The 23,339-nt window shown below is 46.5% G+C and overlaps 1 protein-coding gene across 1 annotated transcript in view; it reads left to right on the forward strand.

Annotated features, from left to right (window-relative positions):
- Positions 1-23,339, forward strand: part of LOC116947452 (MAP kinase-activated protein kinase 2-like) — a 72,262-nt gene that overhangs the window by 21,119 nt on the left and 27,804 nt on the right. The window contains exon 2 of the mRNA XM_032963208.2: positions 21,808-21,947. Within this exon, the coding sequence (XP_032819099.2) occupies positions 21,808-21,947 (140 nt within the window). The remainder of the gene's footprint in view (positions 1-21,807; positions 21,948-23,339) is intronic.

The following is a 23,339-nucleotide window of genomic DNA, read 5'->3' on the forward strand; positions in this document are numbered from 1 at the left end:
TATCCATACCTGGGACTCAAACGTTTGGGTGTTGGTGACACGCGATGGACGTTCTTCGCTGGCCGGGCTGTGCCCCTAGTGGGGATCAAGCCCCATGAAAGTGACTTCAGAAGTAGTTATGTGATGTCACGTGGTAATGCACCGCTTGCCGTGAGATTTCCAAAGGGCAATTTCTTCACCTCTTGACGTGACTCCAATAACTGGAGTTCGTTAATAAACTGGTTTCTGCCATAGCAATGTGGAATTTCCACCTCTGGCTCACAACTGCCAACGAAGACAATTACTACCCAATACCGTACTCGTTTGTGAATGGAGATTCAGGATTTTGGAAATGTACAGTGCTTCAGTTTATCGATCTCCTCTTCATCTCTCGTTCACAACCCTGAGCCAGTGCTGCAGATTCCTCGTTGCCTTGGACGACCGCCGTTGACGTCTGCCCCAAAAGTGGTGCTCGTTTTATCGACCCCCCCCCCCCCTGGAGGGGATGATGAGCTGAGTCAACCCCCCCTCACCCCCCCTCCAACAACCAGGATTTGAACTCGCAACATCCGTACGTGCGAGCTGTTTCACTCCACTGCTGAGCTTCCTGTCGTGTTGTGTTCTTGAAGAGCAGTGCAGAATGTAGCGAGAGATTGGGCAAGATACAGATGCAAGATATCGGTTGGGAGCCACTCTGGGGCGTGACGCTATGGAAAACAATTACGAAGAATGCTCGAGGCGCAATGGATGAATCGATATTGCCCCCTGACTACAGCGATGCTGATGAACTGCCCGTCGATGTTAAACATCTTACAAGCCTCCACTGTTTTTCTTTTAACAAACTACATTGATCACTTGTCTACGTAGGGGTCCTCCAGCTGTAATTTACGACAGGCCCACGTCGTCCATAAATGACGTCACGCACCTGGGGGGGGGGGGAGTCAGACATTTGTGACGTCATAGTTGAGAGGGGGGGGGGGTCTGACTTTTTGTGACGCCGAGGGCGCGAGGGGGGGTGGTCACAAATCGTCCAAAATCGCGTGACGTCATTTATGGACGGCCCCTTGGTGTGTTCGCTGTGAGGTCACGTGTGTGGACTGTATGACGTCGTTTTGCCGTGTGACATCATAACGTTCGTACACGTGACCACCAATATGTATATGTTTAAGAAGTTCAACATACATGCATTTCATACGCTTTTGGGTGATGCGCCGTTCGTTGAAATTGTTTGGATTTGGTCTAGGAGTTATCTGGACTTACGTACATACAGCGGAACTCAACACATCGTCAACAACACTGTGGTCTTAAAATAATAACTTATATCATAGGCAATGTTTCGGGCAATGGCCATTCACAGCAAAGAGAGAGGCCAGAGAGAAAGAGGGAGGAATACGCATAGAGGGATCTGCTAATGATTTTTGGATCAATCTTAAAAATCTTATCCCAAAATCAGGCAAATAATTCGTTTGTTGCTGTTTCAGATCGCCAAAGGTGGAGTCACATGGCTGCTGGCAGGCGTCATTACCCTTAGCACAGAGGCGCATTGCATTATCATCTCATGTGAATGACCCAAAATCTGAAAAAGAGATCCAAAAATGTTCTAGGCAATCTGAAAACCGAAATCCGTGATAAAAAAAGTGTGATTTGAAACTGATCTCTAACACATACAGCGATTGGCCACTGATTATGTATATCAGGGGTTTGGAAGTTGGTGGCCCATAGCTACATGGCGCTATGGTCGCAAGATGTTAACTACCTCGCCTGTTATGCAGGAGGTCATGGGGTCGATCCTGACCCTGATGTCTGGATATTTGGAATTTGCGTTTCTCTCTCCCTGTGGTCGCGTGGATCTTTCTCCGGGCCCTGCGGGTTTTCCCTCCACATTTATTGTAGATTCAACGTGGGTTTAGTGCATGTGGCTGCTATCAATTTCCACGTGTTGAGCCACTTCGTTGAGCTATCGTTTGTGGCCAGGTCGCTTCTGAAAAAGAGCTACGTAGCTCAGTGGGCTTTACCTGGTAAGATAAAATAAAAATCAGCACTGGCCAATTGCTTCTCTGCTCTATACATTTACAATAGACCTGGCGTCTTATGATGGGAGAGAGCCTTTAACAATGGATAGGCATGATAGGCATGAATACCCATTGTCATGTACACGTATTCATTAACCCCCGTCCGCCCTGGCCATCGCACGTGAAGGGCTCACAAGTGACGTCATCACATCTACCCCTCTATGTAAGGAACGAAACAGGAGGATTTCTCCACATCTGGCTGTCGCCTGATGAAGCTAGTTGTATTTACTGGCGAAACATCGTACTCAGATTGTAAATGTTGTGGATTTGCTCTCCAACACACTGGTGTGCTGTACTAGTGACGAATTGGCACGTTCTGTTTACGTGACAACCCTTACTAGTTGGCTGTGTCGGGTGGTGGCGGGTTTAACGACACATTTATATATTTACGCGATCTCATCCAAAACACCTCTATGATGGATGATATTGGTCGCGAAAGCGACCAGGGACACGGATGCACTGCCATTAAATCCCAGCGCCATTCACATGAGCCGTGTCATGCGTACAAGCAGGGGCGGAGCCAGAGGGCTGACAGGGTAGACAATTGTCACCCCCGAAAAAAAAATCGAAAATCTGAAACATTCTGCGTATAAGTGTACGACACTCGGTCTGGCGGACTCCGTGCAACTGCATTGTCAGAGTGTGTCACCAACCGATGGCGTCTAGTTCAACAGCCTGACTCTCTGATCATTCTTGAAATTAAAATTTATTGAATGTCACCCCGGGTTGAAAATCCTGGCTCCGCCCCTGCGTACAAGGAGACCGTTTGTTGTTTAGTTGATGTTGACTGAACGGGCATACGTTAGATGAGATCTCTTTTTTGTTGTTGTAGTTTTTCATCATCCCGGGACTCGCCCAATGCAACTCACGATGGAGACGTAACCGTGATTTAGCAAAGTCGTGAGATGCGGTTTTTTTCCCCTTTCTCTGTCTAATTAAGCTCGCGGCTTTCCTATTCACTCGTTTTATAATCACATCACGGCTTGTTAATCAGACCGGACAAAAAAATCGTTAGGGGATTGATTTTTCTTGAGCAAGTATAAATTCACCTGAACTCAAAGCCCAAATTTAGACAGCGCCGCACAAAGTTATTTTTGTGTACACGCTGGAGAGATCTATTTCTCTCTCCGAGGTGATACACTCCACAATGTCGTGGAGTGTATCAGCTTGATGTGTTGTTTTTTTTAATGCAGACAATGTCCTTGTAATATTTTCATCATCGTTATTACCCTTATCGTTGAAGAGCATTTAATCCCAAAATGATTGGTTCTTTCGGTAAAGTCACGTAGAAGGGAAACAATAAAATAATAAAAATATAAAACAATACAATTCTCACGACGTTTCGACTGCAACACAAGCAATCATCATCAGGTGTGAAAACCACAGCAATATTTGAATCCCTGCAGTCACGAAAGCTTTAAATCAAAGATACACACATAGTTATACCATAATTGAAATTGTAAAGGTGCGGCTCTGAAATGTCTTGCTGACATCCCCTGCTGGCAGAAAGGCCTCCACTAGAGGGAGCTCTGGAGAGACCCTCTGGAGGGAATGTTTGGCCTACTCTTCCACGCCAACTAGGCATCTTGGAAGAGGCGGGAATACCCACGCTTTGCCGCGCCGTAAGTGACCTTCGGATCGACTAACTGTGGTGCTGTCCATTTATAGTGTCAGACGGAGTAGAGAAACTTGACCCGTTGTTTAAACTGCCATGCCGGGAGGTCGATCAGGCGACCTCTGGATTGCAGGTGCAGTGTGCTCAACCGTGACGTTCTTCTTATTCTTCCGTCTTTCGTACGGCTGCTAATGTAGATGCAGAGCAACAACTACGATTTCACATTCAGGTGGTCAAGCCCAGATAACCACAGCGTCAGAAGTAGTGGCGTTTATCGCCATGTAGTCTCCTTCGCATTTGTGGATCGGGGCATCGCGTCGTTATACATTGTTACGGTCTGTTCTGGATGACCACAGTCGCACACTGCTGGGGAGTTTTTTTTAATTTCCCATTTGTGCATCTACTGCCATGCTTTGTCCTGTGGATGCGATTAAGGGTGAGCCATGAGCAGCTTCGTGGAAGATCAAATCCAGGGAATCATCTACGTTGGGTCTTTCACAAGGTGCTTGTGAGTTCTTCTGAACCGCGACTTTAAAGATCAAAGAATGATTGCATATTTGTCATTGCAGCTTATGTACATCTAAGTGTGTTTTCAAATCATCAAAGATCAGTCGTGACTTATGCAGATTCTATTGATGTTCTATAACGTGTTAGAAGGCTGCTATGTGGCACACCTATAGTCTAGTCGGTACTTATAGCTATAAAACAATAAAAACAATGACATTTATGGAGTTCAACCCCCAGGGCGTGATTGCTTTCCCGCTTGGGGCAGGGTCATCGTAAAGTTATCAAATGATGTAAGTCTCATGGGAAACATTGAGAAACAATTGGCTCCCGTCATGGTGTCCTCCGTCGCACCTCCGAGTAGCACGGTTGGCCGTGTACGGTGCAAAAGTTCAACAGACAAACGTCATTAGTGAACCAAATAAATTGGTGTGACACTAAAAGTATGGCACAAGTGTGCAGAGCTCGGTACCCTTTGCTGTAGATAGAGAGTAGCTGTAAGAGCCCAGGGGAGGTTAAATCTGCACCACTGATTAACCAATAGGATTGATGGCACATGCAGGGATGTCGTGCCGATAAAAGGCGACATCCTCCGGTGTGAAAAGTGTAACCGAGGTGACGTCTTCTCCTCTGGATATAGGTTGCAGGGCGGTTGCGGTGGTACCACTTCCATCTCATCAGCAAGAAGGGCCTGGGTTCGATTCCCGACTCGGGTGCCTTCCAGTGTGGAATCTGTCTCTCCCCCCGCACCCTACCCCGTTCGGCATTGTGCTTCCTCCAAGTTCTGCAGTATTCTCCCAGAGATGAATGCCAAAAAGACCCAACAACCCGCACATACAATGTACCCGGTAGTGGCCCATGCATCCGAATGTCTGAAACATGAACCTGCAAAAAATGCTCAATTGGAATTTCACGAAGCAACTGTGATACACTGGCAGGTCCTTTCCCGAGATTTTTTTTTAGATTTAATGACGCTTTCCTGCATATAGCCAAGCGTAGTAGTAATAATAACAATACTTATACTATTCTTGGTTCTTTCGGTAAAGTCACGTAGAAGGGAAACAATAAAATAATAAAAATATAAAACAATACAATTCTCACGACGTTTCGACTGCAACACAAGCAATCATCATCAGGTGTGAAAACCACAGCAAGAAAATTTGAAAAAAGTGGCGGTTATTTTTAACGTTAGCACCACGGAGAGCGATTTGACAGTTTGTTCAGATGGACGAGTCCATCTATATTCGGAAAAGATTAGGGGGGAGACGAAAATAATGGATGCGGTCTGAAAGCCACCGTAAGCATGAACAATCAATTAAGAGCCGAATTGGTTTTAAAATCTTTATTTGGTTTAACAAATTTTTAAAGCTTTCGTGACTGCAGGGATTCATATTATTGGTTCTTTCGGTAAAGTCACGTAGAAGGGAAACAATAACAACACGCAAACTTCCAATGATTGCTAAGCCAGAATCCATCTTCTCGGTTGAGATTGGCTTAGCAATCATTGGAAGGATTTGTTAAACCATTTCGGGTCTTAATTGATTGTTCACGCTTACGGTGGTTTTCAGACCGCATCCATTATTTTCGTCTCCCCCCTAATCTTTTCCGAACATAGATGGACTCGTCCATCTGAACAACTGTCAAATCGCTATCCGTGGTTCTAACGTAAAAAAAAACGCCACTTTTTTCAAATTTTCGTGCTGTGGTTTTCACACCTGATGATGATTGCTTGTGTTGCAGTCGAAACGTCGTGATAATTTTATCGTTTGATATTTTTTTTATTTTATTATTTCCCTTCTACGTGACTTTACCGAAAGAAGCAATAATATGAATCCCTGCAGTCACGAAAGCTTTCAATAAAAAATATACTTATACTACATAAATAACGTCGCGCTCTTCGATGTAACCAGCGGAGTTAAAGTTAACACCTGCGCCCCAGATTAAATTACTTTAAGGGTCAATTAGGCATCTGACACGGTCAAATGACTTCTGCATTATTGATTTGAGATATATTCCCCGGCACTGGGGCTTGACAGCTCAGCAAACAGGCGCGTGTACATAGACCCAATCGCCCCGTAGTGAAACATGCAACGCTGGCTGACGTTGAGTCAATGTTGATTGACATTGGGCCAACTATCGCGTGTTTTCCGGGTGCGTATTATGTCTTGTATCAGTTCAACTTTCGCGACCAGTATTATCCATACTAAAGAGTTTTTTTGGGGTTTGATCGCGTAAATATAAATGTGTCGTTAAAGCCATCACCACCCAACACAGCCACTTAGGAAGGTTTGTCACGTAAACAAAACGTGCCATTTAGTCACGACTTCAGCACACCGGTGTGCTGGAGAGTAAACCCACAACATTTACAATTTGAGTAACGACGTTTCGCTGGTGATTACAACCAGCTTCATCAGGCGATTAGCCACAATTGTGAAGAAGTTCTCCTGTTTCGGTCTTAAGTTAAGCTGTAAAATATCATTGTTATTATTTAACATGTTGTATATGATATGTTAAAGAATAACAATGATATTTTACAGCTCATGATTATCCATACTAAAGGTTTGTAAAATATAATTGTTATTATTTTACATGTTGTATTTGACATGTTAAAGAATAACAATGATATTTTACAGCTCTTTGTGAATCCACGATGCAAGAATTCCGCACACTGTGCCGGTATTGGGGATTGTTTGGCCATACTTCACCACGCTGGTGAGCGCGAGTTGGTGAAGCTGCGTGGGGCCAGGACTGGTCCAGATGTTAGCCGTGGCCAGAAATCAAACTCAGCTCAGCCAATTGACAACACAGTGGTGTGTGAACGACTGCTCACCCCTCCCATGATTTGTGTACATATCCTCCTGTATCATGGCCAATCCACTGCTGGATGAAGGCCTTCCCAATCCGCCACCATCCCGCATGATCCTGCGATGTTAATAATCCACCTCGCGCACCCGCCACACGAGATTATTTTTGTGGCTCCATCTCCACTTTGTTTGGATTTGTGTGCGTGTGCGTGTGTATGCAGTGCAGTACTAACAAATGGCGTAATGGTTAGAACACCAGACTTGCAATGCAGAGGTCACCGGTACGATCCCATCCCTGCTCGGCTGTTGAAACAACGGCCTCAACGTTTCTCAATCCCCCCGGCCACTGTCCATCCAGAAACAGTCTCATCCATGGGTATGTCGCGTGTGGTGGGGTAAAGTGTGGGTACTCGCCACCTCTCTGTCTGTAGACGTCTGGTCAGCTTGCAAGAGTCGACCAAACAGCCTCTGGCGGAGGCAGCTTCTGCCGGTAGTGGCGTGGAAGCGCAGTTGCAGGGCTGCATCTTTGCCGACTTTATTACGTAATGCATAACCGGTACTAAAAATAAAATAACATTCCCCAGCCCGACGAGACGGTAGGGTCTCTCGTATGCAAAAAATAGGCGCCCGCTCTTACGTCAGCCTCGCCATATACGCACGAGGCTGCCACCGATCTGCCACTAAAAGTCTGGACACGTTTCAGCACAAAACGGGCCTCTGGATCGGTCACGGAGACAACGGGACAAGCCCTGCGATCCGTGCGGCGGGGCCCTCTCAACTCCGGTCCCCGTGACCCTCCCGTGCTCGCGGCCTCCTCTTTAGTCACCAATCGCATTTATTCGAACACAAGTGAAGCCGTGACGCGACGCAACACACGCAGCGCTTCGAGTACTTTGCACAAGTCGAAGCTCGCCGCGCGTTCTGGCGGGGCGCGACGAGGAACGCTTTGCGTGGGGATTCTGCGAATCGCGTCACCTCTGGCCAACGTTAAGCCGTTGGGCAAGTGTGCCCCTCGTTCATTTGTATTCCTCCGAGTAATACGACTCATTCAGAGATCGCATTTCGCTATGCTGTGCCAGCCCTATATTAAAACAAACACACGTGATACGATTTATTTGTTTCAGAAATCGTTGGTGACCGGGCTGAGCCCACAGAATCAGAATATTTGTTTATAGTGGATGAAATGACTGTGCTTGCGATTCACGTAGTCATCACGGCTGACTTCCAGCATAGAGGATAAATTTTACTAAAACAATAAGACCATGATTCAAACGCAAACCAATTCGATAATACTCCTCTGTAGCTGCTTGCAGTTGTGCTACGGGACTCTTCGGTGTGTTTGCGGGGGTCCTTCGTAAATTGGAAGAAACTTACGACGCTCCCGACACGTGGGGCGAAACGTCGGACATCGCACAACCAAATCAACTCGACCGGCGTCATTAATGTCGGCGAGTTTCCTGGTCACAACAGACAACGACACACAAGTCCCTTGGTCGAATCACGTCGCCTGCAAAGCAACCACAGCAGCAGCAGCGTCCGCATCATAATCCACATTTAGCTAGTCCCCCACGTGGCACAACAGGCGTTACCGCTACTCCCCCACCTACGCGGCTGCCGCTGTTGCTAAATCTGCCAGAGCAGGGGTTAAACCTCTAAGAGCTTGGCGGACGTTCAAGAGATGAGATGAGCCCTTCTGCTTCCTGCCCAATGCCCGCTCCCGTTAGGAGACTGCGTGTTGTGCGTGCGCTGGGTCACGTGCCGCTCGGGCAATGTCACTTGGTTGGCTGGCACAGACGCGTGCCCGTCGAGCTGTCCATATTTAGGGCTTTTTTCCATCGCCCGCGACCCGGTGGCCCAAAGCGTGAAGCTAGCGACCGCGAAATACGAACTAAACTTTTTTTTATTTTACCCGGTAAAGCCCACTGAGTTATGCAGTTCTTTTTCAGAAGCTACCTGGCCATCGCAAACGATACCTCAACTAAGTGGCTTATTGCGTGGAAATTTACAGCGGTTGAATGCTCTAAACGAGTGACATTGATTCTTAATGTGGAGGGAAAAACGGCAGGACCCGGAGAAAAATCCACGTGACCACGGGAAGACACGCAAACTCCAAATATACAACAGGCGTCAGGGTCGGGATTGCACCCACGACCTCCTGTATACCAAGCGAAAGAGTTAACATCTCAGCACCACCCCGCGATTCAAAGTCGCTAATCAATTAAATAAATGTTTTCACGCTTTCCACCAAATGTTTATCAACGCTAATCCATAGCTGTCAACCCCTTATCAGTGCCCTACCTTATTACAGACCAACTCAGACCTTATTGGTCACCCCGTGCCCTTATAAATCTCAACGTTCATCCTACAAAGTCCCACTACAAGGGAGAGCAACACAAAGACACAATATTGCCCGTATTGAAACGGCTGTACGCCGTATGGACCTGAACACACAATTTCCCTGTACAATAATACGGGGTATTCACCGTATGGGTTGCCAGGTATGTCTGACTTTGGGGCCGTCCATAAATGACGTCACGCACCTAGGGGGAGGGGGGGTCAGACATTTATGACGATGTGTGACGAGGGTGGGGTGGTGAGAAATGTGACGTCACATCAAAATGCGCAACTTTGAATAAATATAGACAACACGTTCTACTTAATTAAATAGACTTTTTAATAAATGTTTTCTCCTACAACATCAGAGTGCAGCGCCACATTAAATACGCACTACAATGACAAGAGTTTAAAGCGATTTGAAGCATGTTTAATATATATTGGGGGGGGGGCGAGCTTTGTGACGTCATATTTGAGGGGGGTCTGACTTTTTGTGACGCCGTGTGACGAGGGGGGTGTGGTCAAAAAACGTCAGAAATCGCGTGACGTCATTTATGGACGGCCCCTTTGTCCATCTGTCTGTCTGTAACATGGGGTGTGTTGTGTTGATATTAGGAATTTCTCGCATAGAAAGATAGGTAGAGTGATTAAAGTGTTTTTCAAAACTCGGCTGTAAAGAACCAGCGATAGCCTGTAAGCCTTGTTGGTCAAGGCTATGGCGTCACACGCTATGCATGCACCTATCTCCCTATGATGTCACACTATAGGTGACACGTGTAACATCATCTCGCATCGGTACGTCACATGTTGTGTCGCTATCTCGTTTTGTGACCCAGAAGGTAACGTTATTGTGCCGAATTAAATAAACGTGCTTCCAAATGCAAACGCTCGTTGCATAGTATTACAGAATCAATGCGTTTGCATCTTTTGCTGCATTTAACATGGTGGTGGACTGTGATGCCTCTGGTGGCCGTAGAGATGATTGCATTCAACACGTCTCATTGCATTCAACAAGTCTATACAGTTACTGTATATCAAAATCAGCTCAAGCCTCCCGTAAATCACATGACTTGTGTGTGTGGCCACCACTCTGAATTTCTTCCCTATCCTCTGCTTACTGTGAAAACAACCCCGCCCATTGTAAGAACAGACGCTGCCCACTATGAAACACAGCCCCACCCACTGTGAAAACAGCCCGCCCACTGTGAAAACAACCCCGCCCACTGTGAAAACAGCCCCGCCCACTGTGAAAACAGCCCCACCCACTGTGAAAACAGCCCCGCCTACTGTGAAAACAACCCCGCCCACTGTGAAAACAGCCCCGCCCACTGTGAAAACAGCCCCACCCACTGTGAAAACAGCCCCGCCCACTGTGAAAACAGCCCCGCCCACTGTGAAAACAGCCCCGCCCACTGTGAAAACAACCCCGTCAATTGTGAGAACAGACGCTGCCCACTTTGAAACACAGCCCCACCCACTGTGAAAACAGCCCCGCCCACTGTGAAAACAGCCCCGCCCACTGTGAAAACAGCCCCGCCCACTGTGAAAACAGCCCGCCCACTGTGAAAACAACCCCATCAATTGTGAGAACAGACGCTGCCCACTATGAAACACAGCCCCACCCACTGTGAAAACAGCCCCGCCCACTGTGAAAACAGCCCCGCCCACTGTGAAAACAGCCCCGCCCACTGTGAAAACAGCCCCGCCCACTGTGAAAACAGCCCCGCCCACTGTGAAAACAACCCCGCCCACTGTGAAAACAGCCCCGCCCACTGTGAAAACAGCCCCACCCACTGTGAAAACAGCCCCGTCCACTGTGAAAACAACCCCGCCCACTGTGAAAACAGCCCCGCCCACTGTGAAAACAGCCCCACCCACTGTGAAAACAGCCCCGCCCACTGTGAAAACAGCCCCGCCCACTGTGAAAACAACCCCGTCAATTGTGAGAACAGACGCTGCCCACTATGAAACACAGCCCCACCCACTGTGAAAACAGCCCCGCCCACTGTGAAAACAGCCCCGCCCACTGTGAAAACAGCCCCGCCCACTGTGAAAACAGCCCGCCCACTGTGAAAACAACCCCATCAATTGTGAGAACAGACGCTGCCCACTATGAAACACAGCCCCACCCACTGTGAAACCAGCCCCGCCCACTGTGAAAACAGCCCCACCCACTGTGAAAACAGCCTCGCCCACTGTGAAAACAGCCTCGCCCACTGTGAAAACAGCCCCGCCCACTGTGAAAACAACCCGCTCATTGTGAGAACAGACGCCGCTCCACGTAACGTTGAGGCCCTCTTTCTCCCGATCCCAGTGGCGTAGTGACGACATTACCACCTCGGAGGTGTGGCAATCGGTCAGGTGGGGCCCAATATTTGATTTGTCTCGCACGGTCGCACCCAGGCGATTATATATCGTGGATCTTCTTGCCGAATTACATCATTAAGCATTTTCGTAAAATAAATTTAAAACCGCCTTTTAACTACGTTTTTGTTATTTTACAATGTTGTTGAAAACATCTCGTGGTGGTTGTCAAGGGGGCCCCAACTCGTAGCTTTGGTCACCAGGGGGGGCCAGGGCACCCCCTTGCCCCCACACTCGTTAAGCTCCTGCCCGATCCCCATCTTTCATGACCCTCTCTGCTCCCGCGCCTCCGTTCCTTCTCCACCCCTTTTATTATTATTATTAGTTCCCATTCTTTCTCTTCTCCCTTCCCATGTCCTGTTCCTTTTTCTTTATCCATCCATTGTATCCTTGACTCTACGTTTCTACCCTTGGTGTGGCCACGGGTATGTAAAAAATAACAAATTGATTCATATCCACGCGGTTCGATGCACACACGGTGATCCTAGGATATGAATTGATGAATCGATGCATCATTCCCTCTCCCATAAATTATGCATCAGGACTGTTACACCTTCCTTTACAGACATCCCGTTGTGTTTATTTTGATTCTTGAGATGTGAGGCTCTTGCTCTCAATTGATTTTTGATTCCACGTGTAATGTATTTTTTGAGCACATCACATTGATTTTCACTGTCCAGGGTGTTTTTTTATATATGTATAAATATATATAGAAATGAATGTATCGTTCTTTGAAATGTGTGCTGCTTATTGTTTTCAGATTGTGAGCATAACTCGCAATTCTCCGCTTATAAATCTTGAGCAAAGGTTGGATAGATGAACAGAGCAAAAACAACCGCTCTCATTTATTTACCAAGACGGAATGTTCCAGATCTTTATGAACGCAGCCTCCCTTCTGCGACAAAGTGGGGGTGCACGCAACCCCCTGTGAGATGCCTTTTTGGGGGTGCGAGACATTGACATATATATTTTTTAGAATGTAAATAATCGAAAATACAAATTAAGCACGGACACGTAAGTACAACTTACTTTGTTTCATCAAACCCTATGTATTTATTAACATTATACATTGTTTTTTTTTTACGATTGAGAACCAAAGGGGTACAAGGCTGCAAGTAAACGTTAAGATCCGCTGCTCTAGAAGGCGGTCTAGAGCTGCCTCTGAGCGAATGCCCTTCCGCCAGCAGGGTGGCGCGAGCCGGCAACTGCAGGGCTGCGCCTTTACCCTCGATACATCGCAAATTGTAGCTCGTAAGTGGAAACTTCAAAGCTGTTTCTTCGCGAGCAAATTGGCGGCTCGTTTTTAAGGTTGCAACATCTCGCAAATGCCCCCCCCCCCCATACCCCGGGAGGGGGGGGAGGGAGCTGTGTAAGTCGCGTTCTGGGTTGTCGCCCCCTGTGGCTGCAGCGATACTCAAACACGTGGTTGGGTCAAGGGAGGCCGGCACGAGCCGTGCTTTTGCCTAAACCGACAAACGGACGAATCAGCGCGGACTAATCTGCCGCGACAAATGGTGCAGAAATATTTGTCATTCACAAACACAACGGCGCATACGCTGAAACGTGCGTTCATGCAAACAGCATCTGAAAATCGTTCAGGAGCCACAGACAAGCCTGTGGTGAGCCTTACTGCTTGCCCAAGCTCTGCAGTCCTCTATCTGTCAAGATGTTTTCCGCCAATGATTGAGTGTTTATACACGTGGGAGGAAACCAGAGCACTGAGAGAAAACCGCACGCGTGTGATGGGAAAACACTCATACAGAAGGGACAGATGCACGCTTGGATTGACATTGAGATACAGAAGGAGAAACATGGATTAGAGAACGTTAGTAATGTTGATCGAGCATTGCTGCATCGTTCTACGTTCATAAATTACATGACCTACGTGTCTCTCTGGCAAACAAACGAAGCAGCTGCAAACCACGGACAGCCTTGATTTCATGTGATGGAGCCTCGCTCAATGGTACTGTGCTGACCTCTACTGACTAACCACGTGCTGTCCTGAGCTATTCTTACGTTGTGCAGCAATGTGCTCTTGCCAGTGATTGGCACATGCCTCCTGCGTTACGGCTCGTGCTGGGATTTTAATCTTGGACGGAAGTTTTCGCTTTATGGCTTTCAATCGCTCGATAAAGGTCTAAGCCCCTGCCACCACTTGCTCAGGCTACTGCTGGTGGAAGGGCCTCCACTGTATGTCGAAGTTCTCTCGCACCGTACGTGGCCAACCGCGCTAATCGGGGGGGGGGGGGGGGGGGGAGGACAACAAACTAAACATAAAAAGCAGTTCTAAAGAAATGAGTTTTCAACCGAGATTTAAAAGTGCATAGAGCTAGAGTGAGGATCCATATTTTACCCCACTCAGCGAGAGCGTACCGATTTATAATTGCTGGGTGCTCAAATGTGGGGGTGGATTCAAACGAAAAAAATAACTTTTTTGTCTTAACTGCGGCGCTGGGAAATCGGATGGAGTTGACCTCTGCATTTCAAGTCTAGCATTAGTTCAACTTTTTCCTCCAAGACACCAACAACATAAAATGCCCTCCCCCCACAATTTTCGCGGATCACGGTGACGTGGCACTTCAGTTCCTGGACACGAGGATGGTGAGCAAGGCAGTGATCAATTGGGAAACACAAGGCCGTAATCGTAAATAAATGTGACGGCGTTCCAGTCGGCGCGTATTAATTGCTTGTAAGTGGTCTGCCCGAGTGAATAACTCATTTCTTGTAAAAGGTAACGGCTTGAAGCGTTGAACACTTCTCGTCAGCGCTAACGTTTTATATATACACACACACACACGTATACTCTCCCGTAAATTATGGTACCTTCCCAACTGGTGTGCGATTGCGGTCATCCAGAACAGACCGTGCAATGCACAGCGACGCAATGCGCCGATCCACAAATACAAACGAGACGTCACGGCGACGCACAATCCTGGCGGTGACGTTCAGGTGGTCAAGCCCAGATAGCCTGGCGCGGCGGTTACGTGGGCTTGACCACCTGAACGTGAAATCGCAGTTGTTGTTCTGCAGCCACATCATCTGGCGGTACGTGGTCTGGAACCAGTAAACACGGAAATGCTGGCCCAACGTTGTCGGCTCAACAGTCTGTGCGTGCTCTGAGACGTTTGGCGAACGTTGGCCCATCAATTCCACGTTTTGACCGGCTTATTGCTTCATTCTTGTCATTATTCTGCACTCATCAGTTTCTCACGATATCTGCCAGCCTGTCCTTGCTGGTCGCATACCTGTCAACCCCTTATCAGTGCCCTACCTTATTACAGACCAACTCAGACCTTATTGGTCACCCAGTGCCGCCTTATAAATCTCAACGTTCATCCTACAAAGTCCCATCACAAGGGAGAAACACAGACCATTTTTTTTTGCCCGTATTGAAACGGCTGTACGCCGTATGGACCCGAAAAGTGAATATTCTGGGTTTACGGCTGTGTGGTCGTGTGACGCTACAGGAGGCACCTCACCTGTTTCGGTGGTGCCATCAAATGTAGGCGCGCCAAATAGAAGCTACAGTTAGGTTAGCTGCATAACGAAACAATAACGACATTATTATACCTCTTTTGCCAGTACCAAAATATAATAATAGGGTTTTCCCCTTTGTAGATGCTCACCCCGAGCCCTCATTACTTTGATAGTGCATTGTCTTTGAGCTGTGTGACGCCTTTTGGCGTCATCTGGTCGAGCACCAATTGGGTCGAGGCTCAAAAGAAAGCCGTCCCTTGGTGTGGACCAATCAGTTTCAAGGACAATGCATATATTATCATAGTATGCTTTTTGTTTGCATTTTGACTGCAGGTATTGTGGTTAATGCAAACATGAATCCTTGTAAAAAGGTTTCAGTTTTGTTGCCAGAAAAAAGGGGAAAAACCCTATTATTACATTTTTGTACTGGCAAAGGAGGTCTAATGATGAAGCGGTAAGTATTTTACAAATCTAAAATGTCCCTTTGTCTGTATTCTCACGTTGTGCTCCAGCACGTTTGACCGGCAAGTTGGGAACTCATTACAAAGTGACGTCTTTGAGCAGAGACACACACACAGAGTAGAAAAGCCAAAGAAACTTAACAGAATCTGGCTGCAGTAAAATAAGAGTCGTTCTGGGAGGGCGAAATAATAAACCCCTCGCGTGAGAAAAGGAAACGTGGTGGTCAAGCGAGCGACACTCGTCCACCGGTCTGTGTGCTCACTTACACGGTCAGATAATAACCACACGACGTCCCCTTTATTCGTTCATTGTGTTTGAACGTTATTATGGAGACTATCTCAGGATATTTCTGAAATCGTTAAGCTATCGCACACAACACAAACATATGATAATTCCTATTGATTGCATTGACAGTGTTCAGTCCAGACATTACAGCGTCATCCGGAGCGAAACATTTTATTTTACGCCAATGAATAGCAGCGGCAGCTAGGGGTGTACAACTCCTCTAGAGCAGTTTTGAGAGAAGATCTCATGGGTAGCGATTCAAGTTGCAGTTTATTGGCAATTGCATTCCAGACCCTGGGGGCATCAATAGCAAAGGCCCTTCCTCCAGTTTTTGTACGGCAATAGGGAATGTGAAGCTGGTAAATGAGCGAAGACCTGAGGTCAAATTTGTTCTTTGAAACAGAGAGGAGATCCAGCAGGTAGTCTGCGGATTTTTTTGTAAGTACATCGTGAATAAATAAGATATGGTGCACAAGCCGTCGAACATTAAGAGATGTTAAGTTTGACCCAATGTAGAGATCACAGTGGTGAGTCCTATATGGGCAGTTCAATGTAAATCTTAAGGCCGAGTGATAGATGGAATCAAGCTTCTTCATTACGGTACTTGGGGCTGATTTATACACGATGTCACAGTAATCAAGTAGAGGCAGTATGGTAGCTTTTATCAATTCCAAATGGAACATTGGGGGGAAGCAATGCTTGTGTTGTTACAGAAAATAATTTTTATTTTTGTCTTTTTACCAATATAATCAATGTCATCTTCAATATTAAGTTTTGAATCCAGGATGACCCCAAGATACTTATAGATCTTGACTTGCTCTATTTGATAATTATTTAAGGAATGTAATTGGGGAAAAATAACTTCCTGCTTTAGTCCTGGTGAGAAGCATAGCACCTTGGTTTTGGAGGTATTCAGGACTAGTTTAAGAGCAACTAGCTGATGTTGTAGTCTGTTAAAATCACCCTGTAGCTTAGCAATCACGTCATCCGGAGAGCGGCCAGCAGTAATCAGTATCGTGTCATCTGCAAAAAGATTTACCCTGGAATGATCCAGATCAGTGCCTAAGTCATTGACATAAAGAGAGAACAAAAGGGGGCCGAGGATGGAACCCTGCGTTTTCGGAAAAACCGAGGCAACTTAGTTTACTAAGCAGGGTGTTGTGGTCTACTGTATCAAAAGCTTTGGACAGGTCTAGAAAAAGACAGGCACAGTACTGCTTATTATCAAGGCTTCTGTAAATGTGATTCAGAGAGTCTAATGCAGCAGATGTGGTGCTATATTTTTTTTGGAACCCAAATTGTTGTAGATGTAGTAGATTGTTGGTGGACAGTAAACTGCTAATTTGGTAGGTCAATAATTTTTCAAAAATTTTCATAAACGGGGACAAAATTGAGATAGGTCGGTAGTTATTTGGATCAATTTTAGGGCCTCCTTTGTGAAGTGGACGGACAAAGGAATGTTTCCATTCTAGAGGAACTGTGTGCTTCTTTGATGGACAGGTTGAAAATATGGGCTATAGGTTTGTATATTAGGTGACCAACAGTTAGTAGAGCAAAGACGGGAATACTATCTGCTCCGGTAGAGGAGGACCCTTTGAGGTAGGACAGTTGTTTCAAAACATTACTTTCGTGGATTGGCTGGAAACTAAATTCGTTTAATGTTTGGACAGGGGTGTAGGAATTTGCATGCGCTGGGGTGACTCCCAATACATTATCAAAAAGATTACCAGCTTCAGAAAAATTAAGGTTAAAAATGTCAACTATTTTCTTGGGATATGAAAAATATTCCCCATTTCGGTTTAGCTCAACGGGCAGATTATCTCTTTTGGATGCCTTTTCGATACATTTGATTGTTTTCCAGAAAATCCTGGCATTTCCATGTGATTCCAGGAGAGTGGAGGAAAAGTAGGCATTTTTTGCATGCCGTATTTTTTTAACGCATCTATTCCTTAAAATCCTGTATTTTAGCCAGTCATTCACCAAATTACTTTTCTGAGCACATGCCCAAGCCTTGTCCCTAGTTTTCATGAGTTTTGTAATCAAAGGATCAAACCATGGTGGGCGGTTGCCTTTAGTTTTAAATCTAACCAACGGAGCATTTTGTAAAGAATTTGGAGAAACGTGTACCTGAAGGTCTCCCAAGCCATAGTCAGGTTGGGGATATCACAGACCATGTCAATATCCGAGTGAAGCACATCATTAGTAAATGCCTGAGTGCTGAAGTGTCTCATAGAGTGCTTCTCAACCAATTTAGGGGGGGCTTTGGGTCTGGCTGATGATGTCACCCCAAAAATGAAGGAGTGATCACTAAGGTTATTACCCAGAACACCAGTCAGTGTGAAATTGTGAGGGGCATTTGTCAATAGGACGTCAAGCAGAAATCACTGTCCCGGATTTTTTAGATTGGGTCTTTTGGGGACATTTATTAATTGAAACAGATTAAATCAATCTGCAAAATTTGTGGCCACGGCCGGCAGGTTTAGCCAATTCCAATTTAGATCACCCACTAAAACGATTTCACCGTTAGGGAGGCCCCCAAAAAGCTCTCTCAGTGCAGATGCAGCTTCAACATCCTTCCCACTAGGCAGTCGATAGCAGCACACTACCAATATCTGTTGATTATTTGGGAGCGTTATTCTGAGAGCCAGACCTTCAAAGCAACATTTTTTAAACAAGGAGTGAGCTAGTGAACATGCAATAGTATGACGAACATGGATGGCAATTCCACCTCCTTTAGATCCTCGGTCAAGCCGAAAAAGGTTGTAGTTGTCAATCGCAATCTGCAAGTCATTGACGGCAGGAGTGAGAAATATTTCTGTTAGGCAAAAAAATGTCCGGGTCAAGATTTGCCACTTCTAGTGGGGAGAACGGCGATAGACACCGCAGTGAACAGCGAATCGGAGGTGCGGGGTGGAAGGACAGCAAACTAAAGGCAAATAAAAGCAACACAAAAAGCGGTGTATTTGTTTGTCGACGTTGAAAAACTGGAATTGAGCTAGCCGATACAATTGTGTGTCGTTGTTTGTTTGTGCCTGTTGTTTTGATGCCATTTCTAAATTTGTTCATTCATTTATTTTATTTTTGCTCGGTGGTAAATTTTAATTTGCTGGGTAGCGGCTGTATATGGGATTTGGTCCTCATATAATTAATGTGCAAATTTGTGGGATTCCATTATCATAAATGAGGCTCTTACCATGAAAACTGTATTCACTACTTTATTACCATTCAACACTTGTCTATCCAGGTGTCGTGGACATTACACCGGTGTTGCAATGTGGAATACAAACTCTTAAGTAATTTCCAGGCAGCTATTTCTGCATTTGCATGTTTGGCCAACAGCAGTTTACTTTATCTGTGTTTTTGTAGCTTTAACTGGGTGTTATGTGTCGCTCATGCCAGGCGAAACGCTCTGCTAACGTTGATTAAGGTTGCTTAATGTGTATATTTGCCCTAGACATACGATTATAATAGCCAGATTTAGTTGTTCAACGTTTGCCTGTTTGTAATACGATCAGGCCTACATTTCCAAAGAGACAGAGCGTATGCTGGGTGATTGATCTTGTAGATACCCCACTAAACTATGAAGGAGACATAACAACACGGGGACACCAATCATGTTTCTCCACCAATCTCTATAAACGTGTTACATGTGTGCACACTCTCCTGTCTGTCATCGCTTTCACAATATTCAATCACCTGTTGGTAGATCACCCTGCAACAGTCAACATTCCCACAGGGATTCATTTCACCTCTGTCTGTCCAGGTTGGCAACCTCGAACAATATTCACAGAACCGGCACAACACATCCAGTATACCACTCGCTTTGGCTGTCACTTATGAAAAAGAACTACGGTAATAGCCCAGTGGGCTTTACCTGGTAAAATAACAAAACATTGTTCGGTTTACTTTTTTAAATTGTCTTACTTTTTCTCTACTTTGCACTCCTATCGTTTTTTTTGTTGTTGTCATTTTCTGTCCCACCCCTACTGGACATCTATGAAAAAGAGCTTCATAGCTCATCGGATTTCTCCAGGAAAAAGATTCTGATTCTGATTCTGGCTGCTAGGCACGTGCCATCTATTCCAATATTTAGTGGCCAATTACAACGTTTATCCAACAATGCAATGAGGGATACATATGTATAGTTACGTAGAATATGTTGGCAGGTGCTGGCTCCAGTTTATTTACAACTTCATCGATTCCAATCTACGAGCCGCAGACAAGTAACACCTTGGCCTAGCAACCCATGCTTTACATAATACTTCTGAAAATCTTGATTTGAAGCTTTCGTGACTGCAGTAATCCATACTCTTTGGTTCTTTCGGTAAAGTCACGTAGTTAGAAATAAAATAAAATAAATCACGACGTTTCGATTGCAACACAAGCAATCATCACCAGGTGGGACAACCACAGCAAGAAAAACATTTCTATACTTTTTTTCTATACCCCTACCCCACACCTCCCCCCACTCTCTCCCCCCCCCTTGCCCCTCCTCCCTTTTCTTACCTATATAACCTCTTGCCACGGCAGCTCTCTCTCCCACTTCTGAAAATATCACACGGCGTTGTTTTACTTTGCCACGAGCATCTTCTCCAGATTATAAGAGGTCCACCCCCCCTCTCCCCTGTATTATTGAAACAAAAGTTGGGGTGCGTCTTACAATCGGGTATATGTGTGTGCGCTTGTGATCAGACCGGTATGACCACTGACAACGGGCGTCGGTGGGTGGGGTACATCTAACTTCCCAGCAGCCTCCTGTAATTAGTAGAATGCAGCAAAAGCAATTTGCATGCCCTTTATCTATCCACTGCATGCGTCGTGAGACCGAGGAATAGATTGATCGTCGTTTGGCCGGTGTCTATCCACTGCTGGATGAAGGTCTCCCCACACTGTTGCCATTTCTCGCAGCTGATCTCATTCCTCCACCTCCTGCGGTCGTCTTCCTCTTGGATGAATTCTCTCCTTTGGCTGCCGTTCCAACGCCAGCCAGCCTCAACCTAATTTACGAGAAACAATTTAGTATGACGAACAAACCGCCTCGTCAAGCCACTGCGTGTGTCGCGAGCGTCGAAAGCAATAACAATCGATGGGTTTATTCTTACACGCATCACATCGCTTTAGCATGGAGGAGGAAACTGGAACACCTAGAGAGAAAACACACGTACAAAGGGATAACTTTCAGAGCTCCGCTACAGACAGATTTCAGGATCCTTTGCCCCGCTGCCAATCTCGCCACCACCAACCCAGTGTGAAAACCCCCAGTTGGTTGACTGCATTGCTGAGAAACTCAGCAGTTGCCGATAAATCAGAATGTGGCATGAATACTCTGTTGGAAAATTTTCAACTTTAAAGACCTCGGTACCAGTGTAATGTGCTGATTTCAAGTCCCGATCTTGCATTGGAAAGTCGCCTCCTCCCAGCTCGTACGCGGGTGGATTCCCTCCCCCCCGTCTTAAAATGACCCTTGTTGACTCTTTGGTTCAGCATCCATTACGAACCAGCACTCATCCACTTTTGGGGTTATCTGCAATTCAGATTCCTGGAAAACAAATCATAAAACCCCAGCAAAAAACATGTACAATGTATCTGATTTACAAGAAAAAAAACAACCTATCTCATACAATTTGGAGTACAATTCCAGGAACATGTAGTCACAGGCTGAAGGTACCTTTGTTTCTCATTCCAGATTAGTTTTTTTTATTTGCTGGAGAGAGCCACTGGGACGTTGCAGCTACATTCCACGGCAACTTAGTTCTGGCCACCTTACGCATTTCGAAATCGTTGAGAATCCAGGCCCTAACTTGTCTCTTTCCTTTGCCCTTCTTTTTTCGGCCACCTCCACCCGACTTCCCCCTCCCCCGCCCTTCTCCGGCGTGGGTTCCGTGGCGCGTCCGCCGGCGCCGTGCCCCAGATGGTGGGCGACTCGTCTAAAGCGCGCCGCGAGGTGGAGCTGCACGCCCGCGCCTCGGGCTGCCCGCACATCGTGCGCCTGGTGGACGTCTACGAGAACACGAGTCAGGGCAAGGCGTGCCTGCTCATCGTCATGGAGTGGTGAGTTCCACGGCCCATCACGGCCCCCCCACCCACCACCGTGCGTCGCACGCGCTGCCGCGCTGTGGCGGTCGGCACGCTCAACTTGCATGTTTGGATTTTCACGGGGCCACGGTTGGGGAGATGTTAACTCCCTCGCCTGGTATGTAGGAGGTCGTGAGGTCGATCACGGTCCTGATGCCTGTTGTATATTTGGAGTTTGCGTGGTCTCTCTCTCTCCCCATGGTCGCGTGGATTTTTCTCCAGGTCCTCGAGTTTTTCCCTCCACGTTTACAAACAACGCCACGCGTTTAGAGTATTTGGCTGCGATACATTTCCACGTGATAAGCCACTTCGTTGAGCTATCATTTGTGGCCAGGTCGCTTCGAAAAAGAGATATATAGTTCAGTGGGGCCTGCCTGGTAAAATAAAAAGCGGTTCATAGTTTAGATGATTGTGAAAATTTCTTAAGTCGCCCTCGCCTCTGACTTACCAGCAGAAAAAAAAATTGTTTAGCCATGGTTCGTCGATCGACAGGCAGGTTGTGTGTGGTGGGGTCAAGTCTGGGGTAGTATGCCCCCTCTTCCAAGACGTCTTGCCAAACAAAAATAATGGACCTTCTAATGGCTCTTGTTATTATTATTAATATCAATTTATTTCCTCATCACAAACCCTTCACCAACCCGCACTGACCAGCATGGGCAGGGTACGGTTATGCCGCCCCATGACTGGCAGGCCGTGGGCAGCCCTTCGTGCCGCGGTGGCTTTAACGTGTGGCCGCAAACGATTATTGCCGGCAGTGGTTTCGCGCAGGGCGCTGTTAGCCTGGCAAAAACCGAGTTACGTTACCAGCCGAGGCTCACGTCAGCGACGCACAATGTCAGAAGCAGGGGTTTACCCACCTTCACGAACCTGCATTGACCAGCGTGGTGAAGTCCCGTTACAAAAAAAATAACACCAGCCCGACCTCGAATATTACGACCCCAGGTCCAGTGTGCCGATGACGGCACCACCACAGCATCATCTTCATTCATGCCGCACAGCTCCGATGTTGTTGTTGTTGCGTGTGCGCTCCGTGTAGGACCTGTGTGGCAGAGCATGCAGCTGTGCAATTATTGGGCTTTTGTAACTGATGGGGCAGGTCACAAACATCCCCCCGCCGCCCACCATCGATGGATTTTCTAGGTGCCACTATTTATGATGTGAGCCGTGTCGTGGTTTATTTGCCTCCTTATTTTGCTGAATCTCAGGAGCCTTCTCACAGGGATGCTCGGTTTTACGATCACCTCTGATTCGCGCTCAGTTCAATATCCAAATCCCGCTGGTATGAGTTCAAGTAATGAGCACAGATGCAACTATGTGCTATCCACAGAAAGATTAAATAACATGAATAATAACAATACACAGCCCTTG

This window comes from Petromyzon marinus, chromosome 30 (genome assembly GCF_048934315.1).
Source record: "Petromyzon marinus isolate PM22_M1 ecotype Great Lakes invasive population chromosome 30, UKy_Petmar_22M1.pri1.0, whole genome shotgun sequence".
Classification (NCBI taxonomy): Eukaryota; Metazoa; Chordata; class Hyperoartia; order Petromyzontiformes; family Petromyzontidae; genus Petromyzon; species Petromyzon marinus.